This window comes from Diabrotica virgifera, chromosome 2 (assembly GCF_917563875.1).
Source record: "Diabrotica virgifera virgifera chromosome 2, PGI_DIABVI_V3a".
In the NCBI taxonomy this organism is placed as follows: Eukaryota; Metazoa; Arthropoda; class Insecta; order Coleoptera; family Chrysomelidae; genus Diabrotica; species Diabrotica virgifera.
In genome coordinates this window covers 201,434,945-201,460,623 of record NC_065444.1, presented here as the reverse complement: position 1 = coordinate 201,460,623, position 25,679 = coordinate 201,434,945, and the positions used below count along the sequence as shown (strand labels likewise).

The following is a 25,679-nucleotide window of genomic DNA, read 5'->3' as shown; positions in this document are numbered from 1 at the left end:
TACATATTTAGTTTTCTCAGGATTCGAAATAATGAATGCATTTATTAAAACACATTGGCGCGAAATTTTGCGCCAACGCTCTTAAATCTAACTTGAATTAAATGGGTGTTTTCTAAATTTGACGGCAGCAAATTCTTTTATAATATCTTTAAAGTCAATTTTATGACGAGCTCTTGCTCGATGCTATTACCAAACCAGATAATCTTTCCTGTACCATTCATAGTACAGCTCAAACAATTTTTAATTAACTTTAATTTTGAAAATGATCTCTCGCCAGAAGCAACAGACACCGGTAAAGTGAGGATGATTCTTCATGAAACAGTGATATTTGGTAAAGATGAAGTTAGATTATTTTCAAATATATATTGAAGAATATCAAGTGGATCTGATGAGTTAGGCAATTAAAGAACCTAATTATAAAGCTTTTATTTCGCTAAATAAATCAGTTGCATCAATCTTTACTTGATCAATCTTTTGTTGAAGAGCAAGACAATGTTTTAAAATATCATGGTCACTTAATGTAAAAATATCACTGAAAAAACCAAAAACATTATCATAATGAGACATTGTATCAAATCTACTATTAATTTAACGAATTTGGCCAATTATTCCCAAAAAAAGAATAATGTTTTAAACGCGGTTTTTGGATCATGAAATGTCTCTTTTCTATGTTCATAATCGAAAAAATTTGGTTTATATTTTCTCTCACGATATTTAACGAAGGAAAACCTTGTTCATCAGCTGCCAGTTTTCCCGCTTGGGCAATTATTCCTTCAACAACATTTTCATCTCCGTAATTTTTTTGGCCATTGGGATGGTACAGTTGATTTCACATTCAGATTATAGTGTAATGTGTAGTGTGTGTGTTAAGTAAATGTCTTGTTACTTGAGTAAAGTCGACTTCATTGTCTTTACAAAGAGACGCATTGGATCCGAACGTCTGCACTTCCTTCACCTATCCCACAAGGATAGAAATTATTTCCATTAACTGATTTTTAATAAAGAGACATTTTATACTCAGCTGGGATTCACAACTCAGAACCCTTGGATCCAAAGGCAGGCTCTCTTACTACCATTGAGCCACACAGGGCCAGCGATAACGGGCCTGAAAGTGATGCACTGCAGGCGGACGCCCCTATTTGGTGAGCGCCAAAATGAGCTTTTTGCTGCTGGTGTTATACAAAATACATAGGTACTTCAAAACGGTAGTTTAGAAATAAATATAAAGGTACATATTATTTTTATATTACAATCTTTGCCTTTTTATAACATGTATGTATTATTTATCAAATTGGGTGTTTCTATTAAATTATTAAAAAATCTATTTAACCCAAAATCCAACCTATTCGCCGTCAGAATTTATTTTTCAAAATTTGAATTCCTCGTCTCAAAAAACCTCAATGCCAAATTTTTATGAAATTATTGTAATTTCAAAAATCCACGCAAGTTTCAAATCTGGACAGAATATTACAACCCAACAAGTTTTGACCTGTAAACAAATTTTTACTATTTACGAATAAGTACTGCAAAATAGGTATTCCGATATTATATTGTTTTAAAAAATAGTAAATTATTAACACCAAATATAAAATATATTTTTTCACTAATAACACAATATTTGTTTTATTTTTGAAATTTCTCCAGATGTTCGTTAAAAATGTAAAATTGTATAAACAATGAATATCTCGTTAAAATAAATATTTCTTATTTGCCAAACCTTTCGGTTTGGCGCCCTTTTGGGGCTGCGCCCGCGTGCGTCGCACGCGTTACACGCCCGGTTACGGGGGCGTAACCGGGCTAGTGAAACGAACGTCGATGTGTATATTATACATTTTGTATACTGTATGCTATATACTATATACATTGGCGTACGTTTCACTTTGTGTTTTGATTTAATTTATTTGAAAATTTTTTGCTCAATTAGAAATCCAATGAAATCAATTAATTTGTGGTCATCTGATTGAATACAACCAATAAAACCAACATTATACTGAAAACAGATCCCATGGGCTGTTTTCACTCAATCATGTAGCTATGGATACCTACATTTCGTTTCATTTCGATTTTGACATTTCAAATATTCAATATTTCAAAATGTCACGATTTGGTTGTAATACTGATGAGAATATTAATGAAATTATCGAATCAAATATACCAAAGAATACTGTTTACAGTAAAAAATTTTCTATCCGAATAACCCTCGAACATTGATAAATGCTCAAAAATTTTTTAACAACTTTCTCAAGCTTGTTGCTTACAGGCAACAGACCTCCGCCTACGGCGTCGGTCTGTTTCCAAGCAACAAGCTTTCGAAATCTGTTATAAAATTTTTTCGAACAATTATCAATGTCCTTGGGTTATTACTACTGAAAATGAATCGTGCCACATGGGAAAAGATAAAATGGAACTACTATAAAAATACTTAAATTTATTGGTAATATTGTCTGACAAATTTTTAAGGGTACTCCAGTTATCGGGCGCACGAAAGTTTAGAAACCTCTATATTTACGAAACGCTCCTCATCCGAAAATTTTCCGAAATAGAAAATTTGTCCGACTCTACATGAATAACTAAATAAAAAATGTCTCATGGTCATGAGAGAGGTAATAATTTTTTAAAGTGTTGGCCAGTTTTTAAAGATGTATATCTATTCTTTTTAAAGAACAATTAACCTAAATTTAAACAGGAGAGCATGAACACGAGAATTGATTTGATCTGTTACAGTTATCGCTTGTACTATAGTCAAGCTACATCACACAAACAGCATCACTTAGAAATGGTAAACTGGTGGAATCAAGATATGGGCATTTTTCATCATCCCACTTTACCTATTACAAAGTCTGTATTTAAAGATTTTAAAGGACGTGTTCTACGGGTTCCCGTTCTTCACGTAAGTAAATTCCAAATTCTTGAACTTGGATTGTTTTTCTTGAGTACTTATAGTATTGTATTGAATTCAGATTCTTCACTTCTTTATTGTAATTTGAAGGGTCAGGAGAAGAACGATGAATGTTTTTCTGGAAGCATTTTCGGTAAAATGAGAAACAAAGTTACATATTCATTATTTTTCCCCCTTGCATCCAATCTTGTGACGTGTTTTTAAGACGATTCTCATTATTATTTCCTCTTGGCCATTCACAGGTTGATAGTACTCTTTCTAAGCTAACAGATTGCACAAAAATCGCAAAATGACCAAAAATTGACATTCATCGTTTTTCGCTCTGACCCTTCATTTGTTCTGGATCATTTCATTTATAAGCGTTACTTTTTTTCTTACTTTTATATACCATAGTACAATTGAACGAAAAATGAAATGGAACTGTGCAGGACAAGTGGCACGGCAAAACAACGACAGGTGGACGAGAAACATTGTACATTGGAGACCACGCGAACACAGTCGTAGCAGAAGAAGACCACAAAAACGATGGCTAGACGGACACATAACGAGAAGCGGCCCTAAATACAGATTACTAAAGGTAATCTTTCAAGGAAAAGTATTCAGAAAGCTAGGAATTGGGAGAAGAAGAATAGCATGGTTAAAGAACCTGAGGAAATGGTTCTCCACAACAACTAATCTATTTAAAGCATCAGTTAATAAAATAATTATAGTCAGAATGATCCCCAATATCGAAACGAATAGGCACCAATAGAAGAAAGCGACATCAAAACAAAAGTGGGGAGAAACTAGCACCAAATATCTAGCACAAAACAGAAGAGTAGAGAACTCGTGGGGAGGCCTTTGTCCAGGAGTGGATGCAAACAGGCCGAAGAAGAATTGAACGAGGAGAATACTTTGTACACCCTTCATTTCGCTGATAGTCAGGCCTAACAAATTTGACCTAGAATTTATGGCTAAAAGGTTATGCACAGAATATGAAGAATTGGGTCCATGGGTGAACTAGAATCTAGACTGGAAAAAATATCCTACGACCCAATACGACAAAATATGAGAGTCTCAACAACTACCATTGAAGACATTGAATGCAAACAATTAATTTGGTTTGACTATGTCCAAAGAATAAATGATTGACTACTTCCTAAGCAAATAATAAAATGGATACCAGTTGAAAGAAGGAAAAGAGAACTAAAACAGATATGGTTAGGAGGCGTTCAAAGAGCATTGTTGGAGAGGAATCTTCAAGCTGGAAATTGGAATGATCTGCGAGAACGAAGAATACGAAGCGGAAGGTGCAAGACGCAATGAAAACCGGATGAAAAAAAAATCGTCTAACAAACTCTGCCGTATCTACCTGATAATCAAACTTCAGCCCTTAATTTTGTTAAACTATGAAGCATGAGCGTGAATATATAAATGGTTTGGGAGGATTTTTGTTGACAATATAACGAAACTATTATTTCGTTTAGCCCTTAGGAAATTATTAAATACCAAACCTTTAGTTTTTTTTTATTTAGCTTAAATGCCTCGAAACTAAGGCCATTGGCATGGTACAGTTGATTTCGCAATCAGATTATAGTGTAATGTATAGTGTTCAATCACATATTAATCCCCTAATTTGTAATCTCACATTAATCTTAACTTCCTAAACTTTGTAGTTTTACCGGGTAATGAAATATATCGATTAATAGCTTAATAATAATTAGAGTCATTCAACTGCAAACTCAATAAATTGCCAAATAGTGTAAATTCTAATTGAACTTCCTAATGTTTCAATTGCTTCCTCGATTAAATTGTATTGTAAGCTTTTAAAGTTCAAAGTTTGTTACTATGATAGATGCATTAACCTCTTTGCTGAGGTATACATTATTTGTGAATTTATAAATTAAGGAATTTGTGCTTTTTTGAAAGCAGTCTATTATAAAATTTTACTTAACCAACACCTGTAGTGTAATAATTCAGTAGCTGTCAATAAAACCATATTTTTTACTCCACGACTTCAAACATTTATTTATCATCGTCGATCGAGAAGAAACGGACACAGGGAATTACAAAACAATTCGAACCTTATATTACACCGAATTGTCCATTGTGTATAATTTTAGTTTTGTGTATATGTACTTTTATTTAAATATCTCGACATTTCGTTATCGTTCTTAGGTAGGTATATAAACACAACATTGTCTTTTTTCATTTTTGCCAATGAGAATAGTTTTTATGTATTTCAATTTGAAATTTGGTAATAGTGCTAAGAAAAAATTAATTTTTTATGTAATATTCAAATATTACCGTATTTTAGAAACCACCATGGCACTTCGTTCGTTATACACCTACAGACACTAATAACCAATCTGCCGAATCGACTATTCAAGTTTTAGGCGGTAGAGATGATCGAATTTTAAAATTGTTATCAAAAAAATTGAATTTTAGGTAAGTCTATTACCTATAGTTCTTAACGTCGATTTTATATTAATTCATATTTGTCATTCACGTTATGAATATTAAGGTACAGTATTTCTCATGATCATCTTTCAGTGCGTCACAGCTTTTCGATTTCTTTATAACGCATTAAATTGTATGTGACAGAATAAAAGGCACGTCGGTGATTATATTTCGTTGGTGACATTTTTATAACATTTCTTCTAGTTATTCTAGTTGTCGATAGATGGCGCCATAATAAAAAATAATTGTTTTTTAATTAGATCATAATATTACAAATATAATCTGTATAATTTATAAGACAATACAAATCAAAGAAAATACCATTTTATAAATGCAAGAAACACATTTGATTTGTTTTTATTCCAAATTGAAAATAAAATGTGACAACTGTCAGATTTAACTAAAATGTCATGTTAGAATAAATGTCATAAATGTGTATAATCACGGACTTACCCTTTTTCCTATCATTTGTTACGCACTGAAAAATGATCATGAAAAGGACTATACCAAGGGTATCATAAGGATAATAACGCTTGAGGTCAATGGTGTATATACCGAGAGCCTTTGGCCCGAGGGATATACGTTGACCGAAAGCGTTATTATCCTATAATACCCGTGGTGTCTTCAACGTTTAATGTCCGACTAAATTATTCGTTATAGGTATGCAAAAAATTTAAATGAATTTTGAATTACATAATTAAATTTTAAATAAGTACATTTACCAGCAATAGCCGTAACGTAATTGTGGTAACCATAGTTTTACTTAGGTTGTTATTTGTCAAATTGACAGTATTTAACTAGTTATTTAAATTTAATGCCCTAGGGCATTATTTTTTAAAATAACGCCCTGGGATTATATCATACTTAAGTGACTTCGAAATCATGTCATTATTTGTCAAATAACATACATTAAAATTATTTTCTTTATACCTTCGTCATTATTAGCTTCGTCATTATTATAAATAAATTTTCTATAACAATCATTATATCCCAGTCTATCTTTGAAAAATCATCGATTTGGCACACCTATTTGTAATATACCTAGTGAAGAATGGCGGTACAGAGCCCAATTTTAAAAATATATTAGTATGAGGAAATTACTCTATAATTAAATAAAGTACTTATTAAAAAACTAGTCTGTAACGCCATTAAGAAGAACAAAAAAATAGACTTTTTTAAATAAACTTTTTATCCCATTCCTAGATTTTGTTTCACATTGCAATTATTAAAAATCGGTTATCTAATATAAGAAATCAAACTTGACTGACTTGGCAACATTTAGCGCGCCTATAAATAATATGAATATAATAATTATTGTTATAACAATAATGTGCCTTTGTTTTTGATAGTATAGTGTCATTGTCATTGTCGTACTGCCGACGCACTGTTGCCGCATTGTTGAAAGTTCGCAGTATTTTCGAAAAAAAAAATTTATTGATGACGCGCTGATGTAGTCTTTTTAAAAGCCGTTTTTAAAAAAGTGCTGATTTTAGCTTGTAAAAATTTATAATAACTTTGATATGTTTCATGTCAGGCGATTTTAAGTAGGTTCGCTAACAGACCAGATTCGTACTTTTAGTAAGACACATACATATTGTTAATTTTAGATTTGACTACTTTGATCCTCCAGAACGAATTGAGGGAACATCCAATATTGAGACAGGTTACTTTAGTGGAGTAATAGGACAGATTTTACGAAAGGTAATAAAATTTTTTTAAATTTCAATGTAGAAAATCCTATTCATAAATATACGGATACATAGGGTATCCACAAATACTCTCCACAAAAGAAAACTACAAAGTAAGGAACTCATTTTATGATAATTTGTCATAGATCATCGTATCAAAAAATTTATTCTTAATAGAACTCTTTAAGTTAGAGCCATCAACAACGGTTTATTTTCATCGCAGGTATTCTGCATTCGTCTCCAAAGTGATCGCGTGTTTCTATTGGTTGTGAATACACCATTGATTTTAGGTATCCCACACATAAAAATCGAAAGGATTTAAATCAAAAGACCTTGCAGGCCAAGTTACTGAACCGCACATTGCACAATCGCTCACAGTAATTTTTATCTAAAAAAAAGTAGAAACAATCTTACTATAATGGATCTACAAGAGAACCATCATGAACTATAGTGATAATTCTGACCATGTGCACGATTGCACAATTCTACACGCTCGAGCAGATTATCACTGAGGACACCTCTGTCGATACATTTATGCCTTTCGTAACGTTTATTTTATTTCATAACATAAGGATTATTATCAGCATAGGAATAATAATGTGAAATATGCATTTAAAATATTTTATCTTTTGAAAAAAGGGGCTTGCTCTGCTCAAAAAAGAAAATATGTGAAAAATAGTCTTAGTTTTGGATTTCTTGGAAAATAGTGCGTCATCGGAACATCATTTAAAAAAAATGAAATTATTATATATATTCAAAGTAGCATAAAAAAGAAAATCGTAGAACAACATTCAAATTTTCCAACAATTAAAAAAAAGTTCTATGAAAACTTCAATAATGACTATTTTTATCATTTTTAATATGTTGTTCTTCCATTTATAAGATTCGAAGCTGAAAGATTTTCGCAAGTGAAAACTAACAAACTTTCCAGTCACACGAAGGAGAAAACCACACTAACCTATTAACATTACATGTTAAGATCATAGTTAACACTCTAGGGTACCAGTATACCAGTAGTCCTTTTATGCTAAAATTTTTAAAAATATAATCAATACTCTTCTATCGATTCGTAGTGGCGGAAGGAAGAAAATCGTTGTAGCACATTTTGTAGTGCGATTTTCTTTACAAAATAAAGTTCAATTTTCACCTAGATTTCCTTAGGAAACCCCACAGTTTTCACATATTTTACTCTTTTGAGATTTTATGTTTGAGTACTCTCAAAGGCATAAGTGATAAAATTGTGACTGAATTTGTATTGAAATCCGATGATCTAAAACGTGAATGTGAATGCAATATGTATTTAAAATGAAAATATTTCAGGAAGCAGATTTATTTATTGGCGATGTTGGACTGACCTATGAGAGATTTAAACATGTAGAATTTTCATTTATAACATTGGCTGATAGTGGAGCTTTTGTTACGCATGCTCCAAGTCAACTTAATGAGGCATTAGCTCTTTTAAGACCTTTTCAATGGCAGGTAAGTATGGTTTTTTGCATTAAATGTGGTTTCTTTTAATAATATATGATTTTATGTGATTTGTCCAGAATAACCTATAATAATTATGAACTCTTTACCTGTTACCTACCTGCAGAGGTGTAACCAGGATGTTCCTAAGGGGGGATTACGTCTACTTGAAGGTCTCTGGGGGGAATGGAATAATAATGGTGTTAAGAATATAGATACATCCAAAAGGTACAAAAAGGTACAAAACAGATGAATTATTTTTGTTCCTAGAGGAATTAGGATTTCCCCCGGTAGTTGCGGTTACAGAGCACTGGCTTGAAGTCAACGAGCCTTTTTTTGTAGAAAAATACACCACAATTGCTAGGTATGATCGTCCAAGCTCAGCTTACGGAGGCACCCTAATTCTATCTACGAGCAATGATTTTTCTTCGGTAACAAAATATGACTTTCTGCTAAGTGAAGCCTTCTTTGAGTTTTCGTTAATTTACAATAAGAATCTTAATCTTTATATTATTTGCATTTATAGATCACCTAACTCTTCCGTGGAACTATTTTTTCAGAACCTGCTAAATTTGTTAGATGACCTGCCCCATAAAAGTAGAAAAATTTTATGCGGGGACTTTAACATTGATTATGCTGCTGCTAGTGCTACACAAATATCCTTGGTCAACATATTTGAATCGTATGGTCTAACAATGCACGTTGATTCTCCTACAAGGATTACAAAAACTTCATCTACCATAATTGATTATACTGTCTCAGATTTTTCACCCCTTGATGTCCACTCTACAATTATTAATGCTGGACTATCTGATCATGAAGCAGTTTATACGAAGTTTAATATCTTGAGCAAACCCTCCTCGAAAACCCGACGTTTAGGCAGGATTTTTTCCACCCGGAACTTTCGTAATTTCCAAAATTTATGCTTAACCTCTGAGTGGCGCTTTCCTGCTATGGACGTGGATAATAATTTCAGTACTTTTTTGGATAAGCTTGTCCGTATCTTCAATAAAGCATTTCCTTTAATTGCAATTAAGCCAAAACATCGCAAACCCTGGACTACTAAAGGTATCCGAATATCTTCCAAGAATATGCGTTCTCTTCTCTATATCAGGAAATTTACTACCAACGTTTCTATCACTGAATATATCACCAAGTACAGGGCAACCTATCTTAAACTTATAAAATCAGCTAAAAAATACTACTACCATAACCGTTTGGGAAGCTCAAAAAGTGTTGCAAAAGAAACTTGGTCCATAATAAACGATCTTCGAAATAAAACCCACACTTCTAAAACAATTTCCCTTCCAGACCCTGAAAATCTAAATGAATACTTTGTTAATGTGAGTAAAAATATTACATCAACTATTTTGCCACAACAAGATCCCATTGCTTATCTCCATAATTCAAGAAAGGTCTCGAATTCATTCTTTATAAAACCAGTCGATAAATCTGAACTGATCCAAACAATCAATAGTATCAAAAGCAAATCCTCCTGTAGTACTGATGGTCTATCGATAAAAATTTTTTCTAATCTCCCAGAAAATGTGTTAGAAGTCCTCATCTCACTAATTAATGATTCCTTTGAGAAAGGTAAATTTCCAGAGTGCCTGAAGACAGCCATTATTATTCCTCTTCATAAGGGTGGTGAAATATCTAATACCTGCAATTATAGACCTATTGCACTACTACCGGTACTCTCCAAAATTATTGAGAGACTCATAAAAGCCCGACTTATGTCCTTTCTAGTTGAAAACAACATTTTATCACAAAATCAGTTCGGCTTTTTAAATAATAAATGCACCACTGATGCCATCTTTTCTGTACTACATGAGGTTTATCAAGCACTGAACAATAATCTTCACACTGCCACCGTTTTTTGTGACTACGCCAGAGCTTTTGATTGTGTAAATCATAACATTTTGATAAGAAAACTAAATTTCTACGGAATTCGAGGTATTTCTTTAGATTGGTTCCAATCTTACTTGGATGATAGGAAACAACTGGTTAGAGCAAATGATACAGACTCTAGTCTCAAAAACATTGTATGTGGGGTACCTCAAGGTTCAGTATTGGGTCCTCTACTTTTCCTTATCTTTATTAATGACATCACTAGTTTAAAAATCGATGGAAAAATCTTTCTTTTTGCTGATGATACCACTATCACTTGGAGCAACTCAAATATTGCAACTCTTCATGCTGCTATAACTTCTGATCTACTTACAATAAAAACCTGGTCTGACTCTAATTTACTCTCGTTTAACGTAGATAAAACAGTAGCATTGTCTTATAAAGGAGTCCTTCAACCCTTACCTCTTAATAACAGCCAGATCAGTACCGTTGATTTTGTGAAATTTCTTGGTATTTTTTTAGACAGCAACCTTAAATGGTCCCACCATATCGATTTGTTAAGGAAGAAACTATCCTCAGCTTGCTATGCTATAAGATCTGTTTCGAATGAACTCAATTTAGCATCTTCCAAAATAACATATTTTTCTTTGTTCGAGTCACATCTTCGTTATGGTCTTCCTTTTTGGGGTTCTGGTACAGCTGCCCAATTCGATGTTATTTTCAAATTACAAAAAAGAGCAATTAGATATCTGTTTGGCCTCAGAAGAACAACACATTGCAGAAGTTACTTCAAAGATCACAGAATTTTAACCCTTCCATCTTTGTATATTTTAGAAACTGTTTGCTTAATTCGTAAACATCTACATGTCTTTCCACCAAGACCTAATCATGACTACTTCACGAGAAATTCTACGTTTGACGTCTATATGCCGACCCCGTCCTCTGAGTTAGTAAAGAAATCTATATTATATTCCGCAAAAAAACTTTACAATCATCTCCCTCTACAACTTAAATCTGCAGCATCTTTCCCCAAATTCCGTAAACTGACAAAAGCCTACCTATCTGAAAGACCATATTATTCAGTAGAAGATTTTCTTAATCAATAACTAAGAAATTGCAGTACCCTTTGCACAAGTAGTATTTTTATTATCATTTTTTTTTTGTCTATATTTGGGTGTCATATGCAGCAGCTTAACTTTTAAACTTATTAATTACTAGGTAGACTATGCATTTGCAATTTACTTAAATTTTGCAATTGACTACTTCTGTTTAACTTCATTATTATTGTTATTATTGTAAATATATTGACGATTTATGTAATTTTAGTAAATTGGATTGTTATTGTTTTGTTGTCTTGACTTTTTATAAGCTTTGTCGATAAAATTGTACAATTTTTCATGACAATAAAGCATATTTCTATTCTATTCTAAGGGGGATTATAACCCCCAAAACCACTCCCTGGTTACATCTATGCCTACCTGCTATCTGGAGCTACCTCCATTTTACTTTCCTGAACCCTATTTACAGGACACACTTCATTTCCGTACAACAATGCAGTTCTCATCACACTCTTATATATATTTCCTTTCCTTTCAGTCCTTCTCCGATATTTCGATCACTGAGTACTCATCTTATTCTCTTCCAGTTAAACCAACGAGCCTGTATCCTGTGAGCAATTTTTTGATCTAGTTCTTGATTCTTAGTGATTTTCGTTATGTAGGAGCCAAGGTAATAAAATTCTCGTACTCGTCTTAGTTTTTTTCCGAGAAGTTCAATTTCCCCTACCAATCTTGTTCCTATTAACCACATATATTCCGTTTTCGCCCTGCTAACCTTCAGTCCTCCCTCTTCAATAGCCCTCCTCCCACCCTCCAAATTTTCCTCTATTTCTTTTCTCTCCTCCACTAACCCGATGTCTTCCGCATTCCCTGTTTTTCCTATTGATGGCCTACTTCAGCCGAAAGGGATTAAAATAGTTCATTATAATACATGTGATAAACAAAAAGAAACAAAAATAAGTGTTTATAATTCGGATTTTACTTGAACAAATGTTTCTTTATGGAACATTAAAAAGAATGAATGTTTTGGCAGAAGTAAAAGAAAGAAAAAATCAGCAAAGGCTTAGTGACAGGATGTAACAAAAAGGTAGGTCATACAATAAATCACATATTTTGGGACCAAAAATAGTTTGAACCTAACTTACCTTAGTATAAAATAAATGTGCACATAAAAAATTTACAGCCCTTTAAGTTACAAAATGAATATTGATTTTTTGCAGTATATCGAAAAATATTAGAAATTTTTTATTGAAAATGGACATGTGGCATTCTTATGGCAATGATATAAAAAAAATAACAGTGAGATTTGTGCACCCCATAAATATTTTATGGGTGTATTGTTTCCTTAAATATTTGTGATCGTTCCAATTAAATTATTATTTAATCCAGGAACCAAAGCTTTTCACCTCGCAATTTTTACAGAATGGATCAATTTGCTTGAACATTTGAGAATAAGTAGTGAATAGTCCATGAATCAAAATCTATATGATGCCGACAGGCGCTTTTACCATGGGGGTGGTTGCCACCCCATCGCGGGGGTGGAAATTTTTTATTAAATTTGACCGCAAAAGTTAATAAACACATTATTCTAAGCAAAAAATGTTCTATACATTTTTTTGATAAACTTAATGGTTTTTGATTTATTCGCTATCGATAGTGTTAGTTCTATATCTAAAAAATCAATGTTTTTCGATGATATACTCATTTACGATTCACTCAATTTTTGCCGTAGAACAAATCTTATCAAATCATGTTCTGGGGAATTAAATTACCTACAATTTCATATTTAAACATTTTTTCGTATCTCTGAAGCTAATCTTTCTATTCTGAAGAAAATTGCTTTTTTTTACCAAATTGTAAACATTCGTTATTCGCTTTAAACTTCATTTTTTTAAAAACTAATCATTCTAAGCCAGTCAAACTACTAGAATCTATTAATAATACATAAATAAGCAAGAATAAATGAGACTAATGACTAAAAACACCGCCAACTTACAATATTATGCTTCCAATTGTATTTCTCCTTTTTTTTTCAAAAAAATATGTTGATTTTTTAACCGTAACTTTTTTATTTATTATTTTAGAAAGTTCGTTAAAAACGAATTTTTTAAGTTTTTACAAGGTCTATAAGGCTACTAATATTAAATCCTTTTAAATTTCTCAGTCACAAAAAGAGGTAGCATTGAAAGGGTTGGTAAAGGTGGTTTTTGCATGATATTACAAAATTTAATTGTCAATCAAGTTATCCTCGAAAAATGCATAGTTTTCCCGTCCTTTGACTTTGAAACTACAATATTTAGCATTTGACGAAGAAGAGCCAACGTATAGCTCGATTACGAAACTTAGGCAAATATGCAAATTGTATATTTTGCATATTATGCATAAAATATGCAAAAATGTCAAATTTTGCATATTTCTATAAAAGTGTGCATAAAGTGCATATAACTTGAAATTTTAGGTGTATAGATATTCATCAAATAAATCAAGAGCTTGGAAATCAAAATATTTAATTTTGTTTCAATATCTCTAGATATTTATTGTAGTTTTGTCCTTGAATAAGGGTTCCAAAATCTGCTAGTTTATACCTCTAGGTAAAAACTTTTATTGGGATGGTCAGTTTTAGACATCAATTACATATGTTGTAAAATTGGAACCAGTAACACACCTGTTTTTGTAATAATATTGTGAATTGCAATTTGAAACTACCGCAAATAAACACTGCTTTAAACTTGGATATAACCTACATCTACCGATAAGGATAAAGATTACTGCTTAATTTGTGGTAAAACTGGAAGTACTACATAATTTTGTGTTATATTATTTTATACGAGAATATTTTCTAATATGTGCTGACACAAGGCAAGTTCGCAATAAATCGATATATTTTTTATTTTCTCAGGCATTTTTATAATTTCTTGTGATGAAAAAATAGGATCTAAAAAATTCAAATCATTCAATAATGTACTGAAAAGTCGCTTAACATTGTTTTCTCGTACAATAACCTTTAGTTGTATGCTTAGATTTAGGCTCGTAGTATTTTTTCTTAGATAAACAAACAAATAGGTATCTTAATTTTATTTATTGCCACCCTAAATCAACCATGAAGTTCTTCTTCGTCCTGGACTGCGTTTGTCTGCTATTTTCACTTAAATAATATTTTGTAGCAACCTATATTTGGGACCTCTCATTAAATGTCAGAAATAATCCAGCTATCTCTTCTTGATGCTTTTTATAATCGCAGTAGTCTTGCGGAGACATTCTAGTATTGTGATATTTCGAATCTTCTCCATCCAATAAACTCTTAAAATTCTTCTATTGCACCACATTTCGAGGGATTCAAAGCGATTTTAATCGATTTTATTCACAGTCCAATACAGTAAGACCGAGAACACGTAGCAGCGAAGTAGTTGGATCCTTAATGCCAATGTTAGGTCTCTGTTACATAATACTTTGGACACCCTTCTAAAAGCGGCTCTTATTCGGGGGGTTTTATTAAATGATCAAATTACCATAACATATAGCACCAGCAATTAATATTTTTCTCTGGTCTCTGGCATTGAATTGAATAGATGGCAATAAACAGATTTATTGTGGGCTTCTTCATTTATTATGTCCCAAAGACTTTTAATAATTTTCGATTCCAAGGAATTCTGCCACATTTATGTTTCAGTTATTCAGTTATCAACAGGACACAAAATTCACTATTTATGTTCAATCGTACACTGAACCAAAAAAGTAGGTAATTATAATGAAAAAAACATCGATTTAAAAACGGGGAGCATTAATTTTCGTCCAATGATCAGTATCGTTGGTCCAATGTAAGTAGATACATTAACTAATGCTCAAAAACATTAATTTTTATGAATTAGTACGTTCATTCAATGTACTTTCGAAAAGGAAGCGAAAGTAGCAGTAGCAAAAGCTAAAGCAGAAGCGTATTCAAACCTATACGATCAACTTGATACCAGGGAAGGCGAAACGGAGATATATAAAATAGCCAAACAGAGAGCAAAGAAAGCAAAATATTTTAATCAGATTAGATGTATCCGAGATGAAAATAATAAAATACTAGTTCACGAAAGGGATGTCAAAAAGAGATGGAGAAAGTACTTTGACAGCTTATTAAATGAAGAATTTGACAGACAGCCTGTAGAGTCAACGGAGACAGTAGCAGCAATGGTCACCAAAATAACCAACGAGGAAGTGGCTCAAGCGCTTCAAAAAATAAAGAAAGGAAAAGCGGTAGGACCAGATGATATTCCTGGGGAAGTATGGAGAGCATTGGGAGAGACAGGAACAAGGTGGCTAAGATTCCCAATTTTAATTGTTATGAAAATAGTTACCAGGTCCTTTCTGAAGAACTAAGTTCAAGTAGGTACTAGGTGGGATACTCTTAGGAACCATTTAATGTGAAAGCAAAGATTACCGTTAATTTGAAAAATGCCCCAGTAACATCGATTGATGTAGAAAGAAGTTTTTTAATTTAAACAATATATTGTAATATGTACCTACTCAGAAGCCATAAGTTTTTGAAGTTATACTTCTTTACGGGCGTAATGACAGTGAAATTTTATATGGGAAAACCTAGCGACCGGGCGCATGCGCATTATAACTTTGTTCTGATTGGATGTTCAAATGACATGACAAAAATTATCCAATATGGCAGCTGTGGGACTGTGTTTGGTTATAATGTATGCTTGTTGCGTTTTAAAATTTGTAGGAAGAGAAACAACAAACAAAAAGTTAGTTAATGGTTATACTGCCTTTTTAAATAGTTTTCATATTATATTTTTGGACTTATTTACATAGAAGAGATGATTGTTGCATGCCAATGTGAAAGCTCATCAAACTGTGCCTAGTATGAGTGCCGCAGATCTCGCTTATTCAAAGCTAAAGAATCTTTCACTGGTAAGTGTTTTATAAATAGTTGATCAAATTTTGTTATGATATTTGAACATAGCCACTTTGCACGACGCAAGTGATTGCGAAATGTATTAGTCGTTATACGGGCTCCGATACCTACCTTGAACCTACCAAAATACATAAGTAGTATGTAATACTTTTTTTTACATAATTTGATTACAGTCGAACCCGCTTATTGGAATAGCCTTTGTGCAAGGCAAAAATATTCTTATAACCGGGATATTCTAATAACCGATCATTGGTGGCTAGTCGAAATAAGTGTTACCGAATATACGTAGTAATATTATTTACATACTATGCCAATGTGTAGTTTTACATACTATGCCAATATGTAGTTTTATTACATACTATGCCAATATGTATATCATAATATGTACCTACATAATCAGTGTATGTAAATGGTTTTAGGTCTTTTTACGTCAATAATACAGTAGTGTAACTAGTACTTATCTATGTATGTGTTCAATACCAAATTTCATTACATGTATGTGAATGAATACATTAGGTAATTAATATGAAATGTATGCGATATGTAGATATGTAAATATTTTCTTATTAAAATGCATATATAACAAAATTACTTTTTTTCTTGAGAAATTATTGGTAATTATAGCTTTTTCGTTGTTAATCCGTGTGGTCATCCTTAATCCTTAATCCATTGGTTGAATAGAAGTTTTATTGGCTTCAAGAAATGGATTGTTACATTCTTGTTCTTTTCCCTTTTTTTCGAATTTAACAAAGCCATAATTCGCATCTTGCAAACAAGTAGGTACTCTCTGAGTGAATTCTAAATAAACTGCTTCTAACAATTTTATAACAGACAACAGTGCCTTTGTGTAGACAAATAAAAATTATTTTATGACCCATGCATTTGTCGGCCATGCTAAGATCGAATTGGTATTCGTAACAAAGTAATAAATATTTATTACCCTAATAATATCTAATCCAGCACTACAGGCCGTTGACGACAAACCATAATACCAAACATAATTTAAATTTTTAGCAAATTGTAAAAAAAATATTCTTTGACCTGCAAAATATGCTAATAAGCGGTATTATCTAGTTAGATCCTATTCCAATAAACAGATAAATTTATTAAGGCGTAAATGGAAATGTTTCGGGAACTTGAATTTATATTCCATAAACCGGGATATTCTTATAACAGGGATTCTAATAAGCGGGTTCGACTGTACCATCAAAATTTATATCAATATTCACCTAATATATTGTCTTCTTACCCTATGTTTTGTTGTATTTTTTCAATTCTAAATCATTTCAATTCAAAATCAAAATAATTTGATTTACATAACGCTCATTAAATGCAACAATGTCATATCTCAAAAAACTAACTTTCGAGAAAATCCAATTTTAAGTTTTGGATGCTGCTAAAAATTTTTTAAATTTATTGAAAAAAAAATGTTTAAAACCATTAGACAATGTGATTGTTTTGTTTAAGAATCAATTGAAAAAAAAAGAGTTTTTTAATTTTAAGGGTTAATAAGATCAAAATATTAAAAAATGTTCCATTTTGTGACGTTATTGTCACTTAAATGCATTTATAAAAGAGGTACAAATTAAAATATGATGATCTTGTCATTATTTAAACACAATTTTGGCAAATAATTTTAATATGTCAACTTGTCAAAAACAAGAAATTACAAAATAAGAAATCTACAAATAAAAATACTGTGGAACAAACATTAATAAAATATTTTGGCTTAGACATTTTAATGAAAATACGCCTAAAATAACGAAACTATAAAATAAAAATACATACTGAAGAAGGAACATAAATCAAGTAAATAATACTAAGTTAGTTTATAAATATTAATACTTAGAAACATTGATAATATTATCTAAACAAAACGATACAAAATAACAATACTACAAAATAAAAATACTGAAAAAGGAACATAAATCAACTAAAACTTATGGTTTACAAATATTAATAGACGCTTGTAAAAAAGAAATATAAACGCTTACAAATTTTGATAAAAGTTTGTGTAATACTTTGGGATATGATTTTTGTTTACCAAATCCATGAGATCAGATTTTTTTGATTCTCGGAGACCTGGTTTTTTGGAAAATGCAGGCTTTAATGTGAGTTTAGAGTTATCGGTCTTTTTTCTTTTGATTATTTGAACTTCTTGGAATTCATCGCTGTAGGATCTTTTACATCTTACAGAATTGGGAGACTCCCTAAGCACTTGCAATACCTTAACTTCAGAAATTTTGAAATTTGTCATATTTAGAGGTCCAATATCCAAAGTTAGCTGTTTTATGTCAATAAAATCCTCAAACGAAAGTTCATTGACAGAGAAAGGGGTTCCTTGTTTTTTGGCAGATTTAATAGCGGCAATAAATCCATCTGTATTATAAATTGGGCCGCCCTTTAATTGCCTTTTTACTTGTCTCTCAATGAGAGAATGGGCTGAATCACCCTCATTTTGGGTGTGCCCCTTGATTAAATATTTGTGGGTGATTGACTTGATACCCAAGAATCGGATCGCATAAAGGTACAACCCCAACATAAATTTGTTTTTTTGTTGACCCACACAGTTTTCAGAATAAAATATTACTTCTGCGTCCTCCATGGTGGCCTTTTTCTGTAAATATTTTAGAACGCAAGTTCCAAGTTCGTTTACACCACGATGGCCAATTGATTCATCCCATACAAAACATTCGCAACTGTTGTTTTGCAAATCGTAAATGGTGAAGTTGAATACGTTAAGTTTCGATTTATAATAAAAAACCGAAACATCTCCTTTCGGTACCTGCATCACTGCTTGGAGATCGTATACTGCTACAATTCCACAGATATTTTGATTTTCTTTGTCGCGTTTCTTTTCTTCCCTGGATAAGGTTTTCTCGCTAAGATGTCGGTCGTAATTTTCTTTTAAGTCAACCTTTTCTTCATTGCTTGCATTTTCATAGGCCACACATGTTTCGCAAAGGTCTTTCTTGGGTGTAAAGAAAGAAATATTAAATTCTTTGACAAAAACTTCATGGAAAATTGCGTAACTTGCAAAAGGTCTATTTCTTTGTTTACAGATTTTAATATAGTCTCTATGAATATCTGCCAATGAGCGGCTACCATCAATAAATGTTCGGGATGTATTGGCGCGAGTATAATGGCTTTCAATTCTTGGGATGGATGTTATATGCTGTCTAATATCTTCCCGAATTTCTAGATTTAGCGATTTCTGGTTTCCGTGTCTTCCACGTTTGTCCGGTTCAAGGAGGACGTCTGAAACTTTATTCCGTTTTTCTTGCACAGTTCTTATTATGCGATCAGTTATGTCCAAAGTATTTGCAAAAAATACTTTGCAAACTCGAATCTGCTTACCTTCTTTTACAAAATAGTATGCGTTGTTTTTGTCTCTGGGTTTTCTTGTACCTCCGACACGAATATATCGATATTGGGGTACAACAGGTACCATCAGTTTGTTAATAAACTCTCTCTGTTTTTGAACTTCACCGAGTGACCAATAGCTTGAAAAAATCTGTATTCTCTTCTCTTCGGTAAATTTAGATGAACATTTGAGTTTACAATCTTTGCACGGATACCTTACTTGTCTTTTTTTCTCATCTTTTTGTTTTTTGAATGAGTTTGGTAGGCTTCACCACAATTTCTCATTTTTTTTTGTAAGATTTCTCTTCCAGTTTTCAGTATTCCGTTGACGTTTCTTGCCTTTCTTTGGGGGTGTAACAAGAATAGGAATATCTTGGTTTGCTGATAAGGTTTGATTAGGCTGATTATTACCGTCGTCGTTGTTTTCTTTATCACAATCTTCTGATTCTTCATCACTCTTTGGTACATAGTTCTGATCGTTAATTATGTCTTCACAATCTTCAGAGGACGAAGAAGAGCTACCACTACTGGAAGACCTACTATAACACCTACTACAACACCTGCTTGAAGATGATGAAGAACTTGTTGACTTAGAAGCTCCAGAAGCTCCAGGAACAGCTATATTCTTATCATCTGTAAAAAAATAATTATCTTCAAACACTATTAACTTCCAAAATCATACCATTTGTGATTTTTTTTGCATATTTTAATTTTATATGGGAGTGCCTAGGTGTCAAATAAAATACACCCTATACTGTTTTTTTCATATTATAACATAAAATACGTAGGCAAACTATATATTTTTTTTATTTTAATTTTTCAGAACTATTTTTTTTTTTAAATATTTTTCCTTGTAGCACCAATATTTCTAAACCGCAACGCGCGCTCCCTCACATTTTTCCAAAAGCTGGAACAGCCCCTGAAAAAATACTTACCTAGTGTACTTGAAGATTCTTGATTTTTTACAACATATTCATTGTCCATCTCTGAAACGTTTGTTTCATTTTCTTGTGTGTTTTGTTGTTCATCATTGTCGAGCATTTTCTTTGTGGTACCATTTTCACATTCAAAAACAGAAACTGTGTAGTCAGATATAGACTGTTCGGTCGGTGCATCCTCATTGGTAGATTGCTGCTGCTTTAAAAGCTGCTGAATCTTTTTTATGCGAAAGGACATTATTACGTTGAAAGCCTAAAATAGTAAATTTTTTAAATTAGATCAAATAAAAGTATTAGACAAATAAACATAATATGCAATTATTTTTGGTTTTAAGTTTAAAAAATAGTAAAATTTAATTTAATCATTTAGTCGCAAACCCAAATGGAAAAAAGTTGTGTTTTAAGATTGACCTAATCTTAAATAAATATTATTCTTTTTAAATTTTTAAATAATATTTTGTAACAATAAAGTCATATTGTTTACAAAAACTCAGACACCTCTAGCAAAAAGAATATTAAATTTTTTGTAATAAAGTATTAAGAAAAAATAATACACCAAACAAATATTTTTTTCAGAACAATAGCGTCATATTTTTAATTATTAAAACCTAAACGTTTATCAATTTTTGGCGAAAAAAGTACTAATTCTACATAATGCGTTATTGAAATAAAATATTATCAAATAAAAGATCTTACCTTTAGTGCAATATCCTCATAAAACACAATAACACGTTTTTTAACAAAAGCGTAAGCACGTTCCACTTCAACTGACAAACCACAACTGAAATAAAACTCTTGCGGTAAAAATTTATATCGCGTCGCAGAAATACTACAATCGATTGGCGCCACCTCTCAGTTAATTGTTAAGTTACAGATATATCGATCTAACAAATTAAACTTTATACAATATACTTTCTGTTAGACCACTTAACTCAAAAATTCGATTTTTTGAGATATGACGTTGTTGCATTTAATGAGCGATAAGTTAAAAATGTCAAAAGGTTAATCTGTTTAGTTAGACGATCTTCGCACATAATGACAAGCTGCCTCTGTGGTGCAGTTTTAATGCGGGTGAATCCCAATACAACGCAAATACCAGCCGCGTGGTAAGTTGGTTCGAATCCCAATAGAAACTTTTATTTTTATATTTTTTTTTATACATTTTATGATTGTAAGTATATTTATTATATAATTTTATTTTCAGAAAATACGTATTTAGTTAAAAATTTTTCCGACAATTAATGTTCAGAAATCATTTGTGGCATTTTTAATGTGTTTGTGTGTGTTTTATTTTTTTATTATTTTAATTTTTGGCACTGTTTTAATAAAAATGTTTGAGAAGTATTAAGTATAAATTAATTTAATATTTAAATAAAATATAAATAAAAAGTATATTAATTTCGTTTATAATCATATAATCATATAATCATATAATAGAAGTATAACTTCTTACGTGCGTACAAAGTACACACACATTCTTTTGTTAAACAAATTTAAACAGCATTTAATCATTTAGTGTTAGCACAATTCGAAGTAATATCATTTATTTGTTAAAATACTTAAATAGTTAAATACCTAAGCTTAGTTTTCAAAATAAATAAAAAATATTAATTACTATAAATTATGAAGATATTTTAAATATTTTTGTAAATAAAACGGATAATACTTTCTGAGTTGTTTAAATATACTTATATTTTTTTTTTATTTTTATATGCTTATTTTCTAGATAAACATTCATATTTTTGTATTAAATACTGCATATTTATGAGCATGTTTCATATGTTTTTATTTGCATATTTGCCCAAGTTTATCGATTACTATTTGTCTTAAAAAAAATAAAAGAAACGGTTTTGTTTATTTTTTCAAAAGGTACATTTTCGTTAAGTAAAGTTGTTTTGATAAAACGAAAACTTTTTGAGTTATTAGCAGAAAACTGATTAAAAACATTGATTTTTTTCGATATAAAACTAACACTTTCGATAGCGAATAAATCGAAAACTATTAATTTTATCAAAAAAATGTATAGAACGTTTTTTGCCTATAATGAATGTTTTTACCAACTCTTGCGGTCAAAATATAATAAAAATTGCCACCCCCGAGATGGGGTGGCAACCACCCCCATGGTAAAAGCGCCTTTCGGCATGATATAGATTTTGATCCTTGGACTATCCACTACTTATTCTCAAATTTTCAAGCAAATTGATCCATTCTGTAAAAATTGCGAGGTTTTGTCCTATTTTAAGCTTCATTACTTGGACTAATTGTGGTACCTGTGATGTATCGGTATCATGCGATGGGCTATCGGTCTATCACCATGAGATGATACGGAGACGTGTGTTGCTGGAGGATTTTCTTGCACACTAATGCACACATTCCACCTATTCCACCTATTGTGGAATGTGTTCTATGTGTGTTCCACCTATGTGGAACCACCTATGTGTGAACCTATGTGTTCCACCATAAAATGAATAGGTGACGGAGAAAAAAACAAAAACTGAAGCCCGCCAAAGCATTTCTGAGGTTTGCGGCGCCACTGTGCCGAAACGGTTGCCTATACGAAAAAAAATGCATAGAGCCTTATTTGTAGAGAAAATAGTGGTCTTTAATTCTGTATAAGTTTTTTTTTAAATGCATAGGTAATGAGAAAATCGTCAAAACATGCTCTCCAATGGATAGGGGTAGTTTCTGCAGTCTATTTTCAAGGATAGGGGTAGTTTCCGCATGGATGTTGCAATAATCATATATATTTATGAAAAACCCTATTGATGGAACATATGTTAATATGGGTCAAAATGCAAAAAAAGAATTCAACCCCCCCTTTTTTATTTTTTTTTGGCTACAGGGATTGCATTAAGAAATCGCTTTTGTTGTCCATGTATGGGTAATAAGAACGTGTACAAAATGATATATGAACCATTTTTAAAGAGCATGGTGTGCGAAGGATTCCAAGAAAATCACTTTCTTTATTAATTCTCCTTTTTTTTTGGGTGGTTCCGAAAAAAATGTGGGTGCATATGGTGCAGTATAAATGCGAAAAAAATGTGGGTGCAGTATATGGATAATCGCTGAAAGTTTTTTTACTTTAGTATAGGCGGTTCAGATGGTATAAAAATGGGTTTTTTTTTTTTAAATGTAACACCCTGTAATTAAAAAATGGGCGATTTCCCTTAAATCAAACCTATACCAAAAAAATCAGCCACTTATTTGCAATTAAATTCTCTAGGGTTTCTTCTTAATTTTCATTACAGGTAGGAAAAAATAAATTTTTTGTAAAACATATTTTTTAAAAATTTGTCAAATTTGGGGCGCCATCCCCCCTAAACGGTGAGTTATAGACATATGCTGTCAAGAAATAAATAGTAGGAAATATTGTCCTCTTAATTTTACTATAAAGTAAATTTTTTGCAAAACGTACAGGAAGGGCTACGTTTCGCAAAAACCACAAATTACCCCCTTCAAAGGGATGAAAAGGGGGGTTCCGGGGCGAATTTTTTTAAGAAAAAGTTAATCTCGTAATAAGCACCCCTTGATATACCAGAAAAAAAATAAAACCTCTCTTGTGTCCATTTTGCGAGGTTCAACCTCTCCCTACACTATTTTATGTGTACATTTATACTACGGTAAATTAGGTTAAATCGAACTATTTTTGGTGCCAGAATATGCTATTTAATTTATGACCTGCCTTGTGTTATACCCTGTCTACAAGGCCGCCGCCAGAAAAAAATTTAGGGAAGGTCAAAATCTGTAAGTCGCTTTTCTATTCTTAGTCCGTTCTTTAACGGTAAAATATTGCAAAATCTCTAAATTTTAAAGAACCGCTTGGATTGACATGAAATTTGGCATACACATAGCTAACAAGTCAAAGAAAAAAAGTGATATTGTGCCGATATGTGCTTTTGCCCTGGGGGTGGTTTTCACCCCCTCTTGGGGGTGAAAACGACTTTTCGAGTTATTTGGCAGTGAATATGTTTCGCAAATAACTCAAATAGTAAGTATTTTGTCGAAAAAACATTCTTAGCAAAAATATAGCCTGTAAAATTTTTTAAAAAATGATGTATATATCACGTCTCTACACCTAGTAGAAGCAGAGTTATAGCTAATGAAAAATAGGTTCATATTCGTCAAATTCCAAATGGAATACTTTAACGTGAAATTACCAAAAATGAAGCACATTTCGGGGAAAACTCATTACAACTTATTTAAAGTATTTAAAAAAGCTTCATTTTTGTTTTATAAAAAAATTTCTAGCGTCAAAATTAAACAAGTTACGCTCAAAATAAAGGTAGTCCCTTTTGGTTTTGGTAAAAAAATCGAGAAAATCACCCCCTAATTAGTATCTTAAATGAACTTAATCGTTACGACTTCACAAGTTTCTTGACTCGTGTATATGTTGTTTATATGATCTGTAAGTTTCATTGGTTCAAAGTCCTTATTATTGAAAGGGCTGTAGTTAAAAGGGGTTGAACGAGTCACTGATCACGAATGTATGCAAATTTAGAAACACCAAATCTTTAATCAATTTTTGTCTAACAGAAAAACAAAAAAATACATGACATTCAAAAAAGCAAATCTGACTTTTTTTTGTTTTTCGAGATTTTTGGTATCTCTAACAATTTTTAAGTTATTTTGAAAAAAAGCATATTTTTCAAAATTTCAATTCTTAAAATTTTTAATTTGAAACCAAATTTTTTCAAAAATAAGCACTTTGAATCGATGAAACTTACAGATCATATAAACACAACATAAGTAAAATAATTTGTGGAGCGGTAACGGTTAATTTCATTTAAGTTGCTAATTAGGGGGTGGTCTTCCCGATTCTTTTTTGCAAAAACAGAAGGGACCAACTTTATTTTGAGCGTAACTTGCTTAAATTTAATGCTAGAGACTTTTTGTAAAAACAGAAATAAATCTTTTTTTAAACACTTTAAAAAAGTTATAATGGGTTTTCCCCAAAAAGTGCTTAATTTTTTGGATATTTCACGTCGAAATTACTTTTTGAGTTATTTGCGAAAAACCGTCTAAAAATGTGGTTATTTTGTTGAAAAATGAACATATTCACTCGCA

General features: G+C 31.7%; 1 protein-coding gene across 2 annotated transcripts in view; it reads left to right on the top strand.

Annotated features, from left to right (window-relative positions):
* The window catches only part of LOC126880353 (ionotropic receptor 40a), an 85,696-nt gene that overhangs the window by 22,445 nt on the left and 37,572 nt on the right, over positions 1-25,679 (top strand). For both annotated transcript variants that reach the window (XM_050644165.1, XM_050644164.1), the window contains exons 5-8: positions 2,725-2,890; positions 5,196-5,326; positions 6,946-7,039; positions 8,347-8,505. In XM_050644165.1, the coding sequence (XP_050500122.1) occupies positions 2,725-2,890; positions 5,196-5,326; positions 6,946-7,039; positions 8,347-8,505 (550 nt within the window). The remainder of the gene's footprint in view (positions 1-2,724; positions 2,891-5,195; positions 5,327-6,945; positions 7,040-8,346; positions 8,506-25,679) is intronic.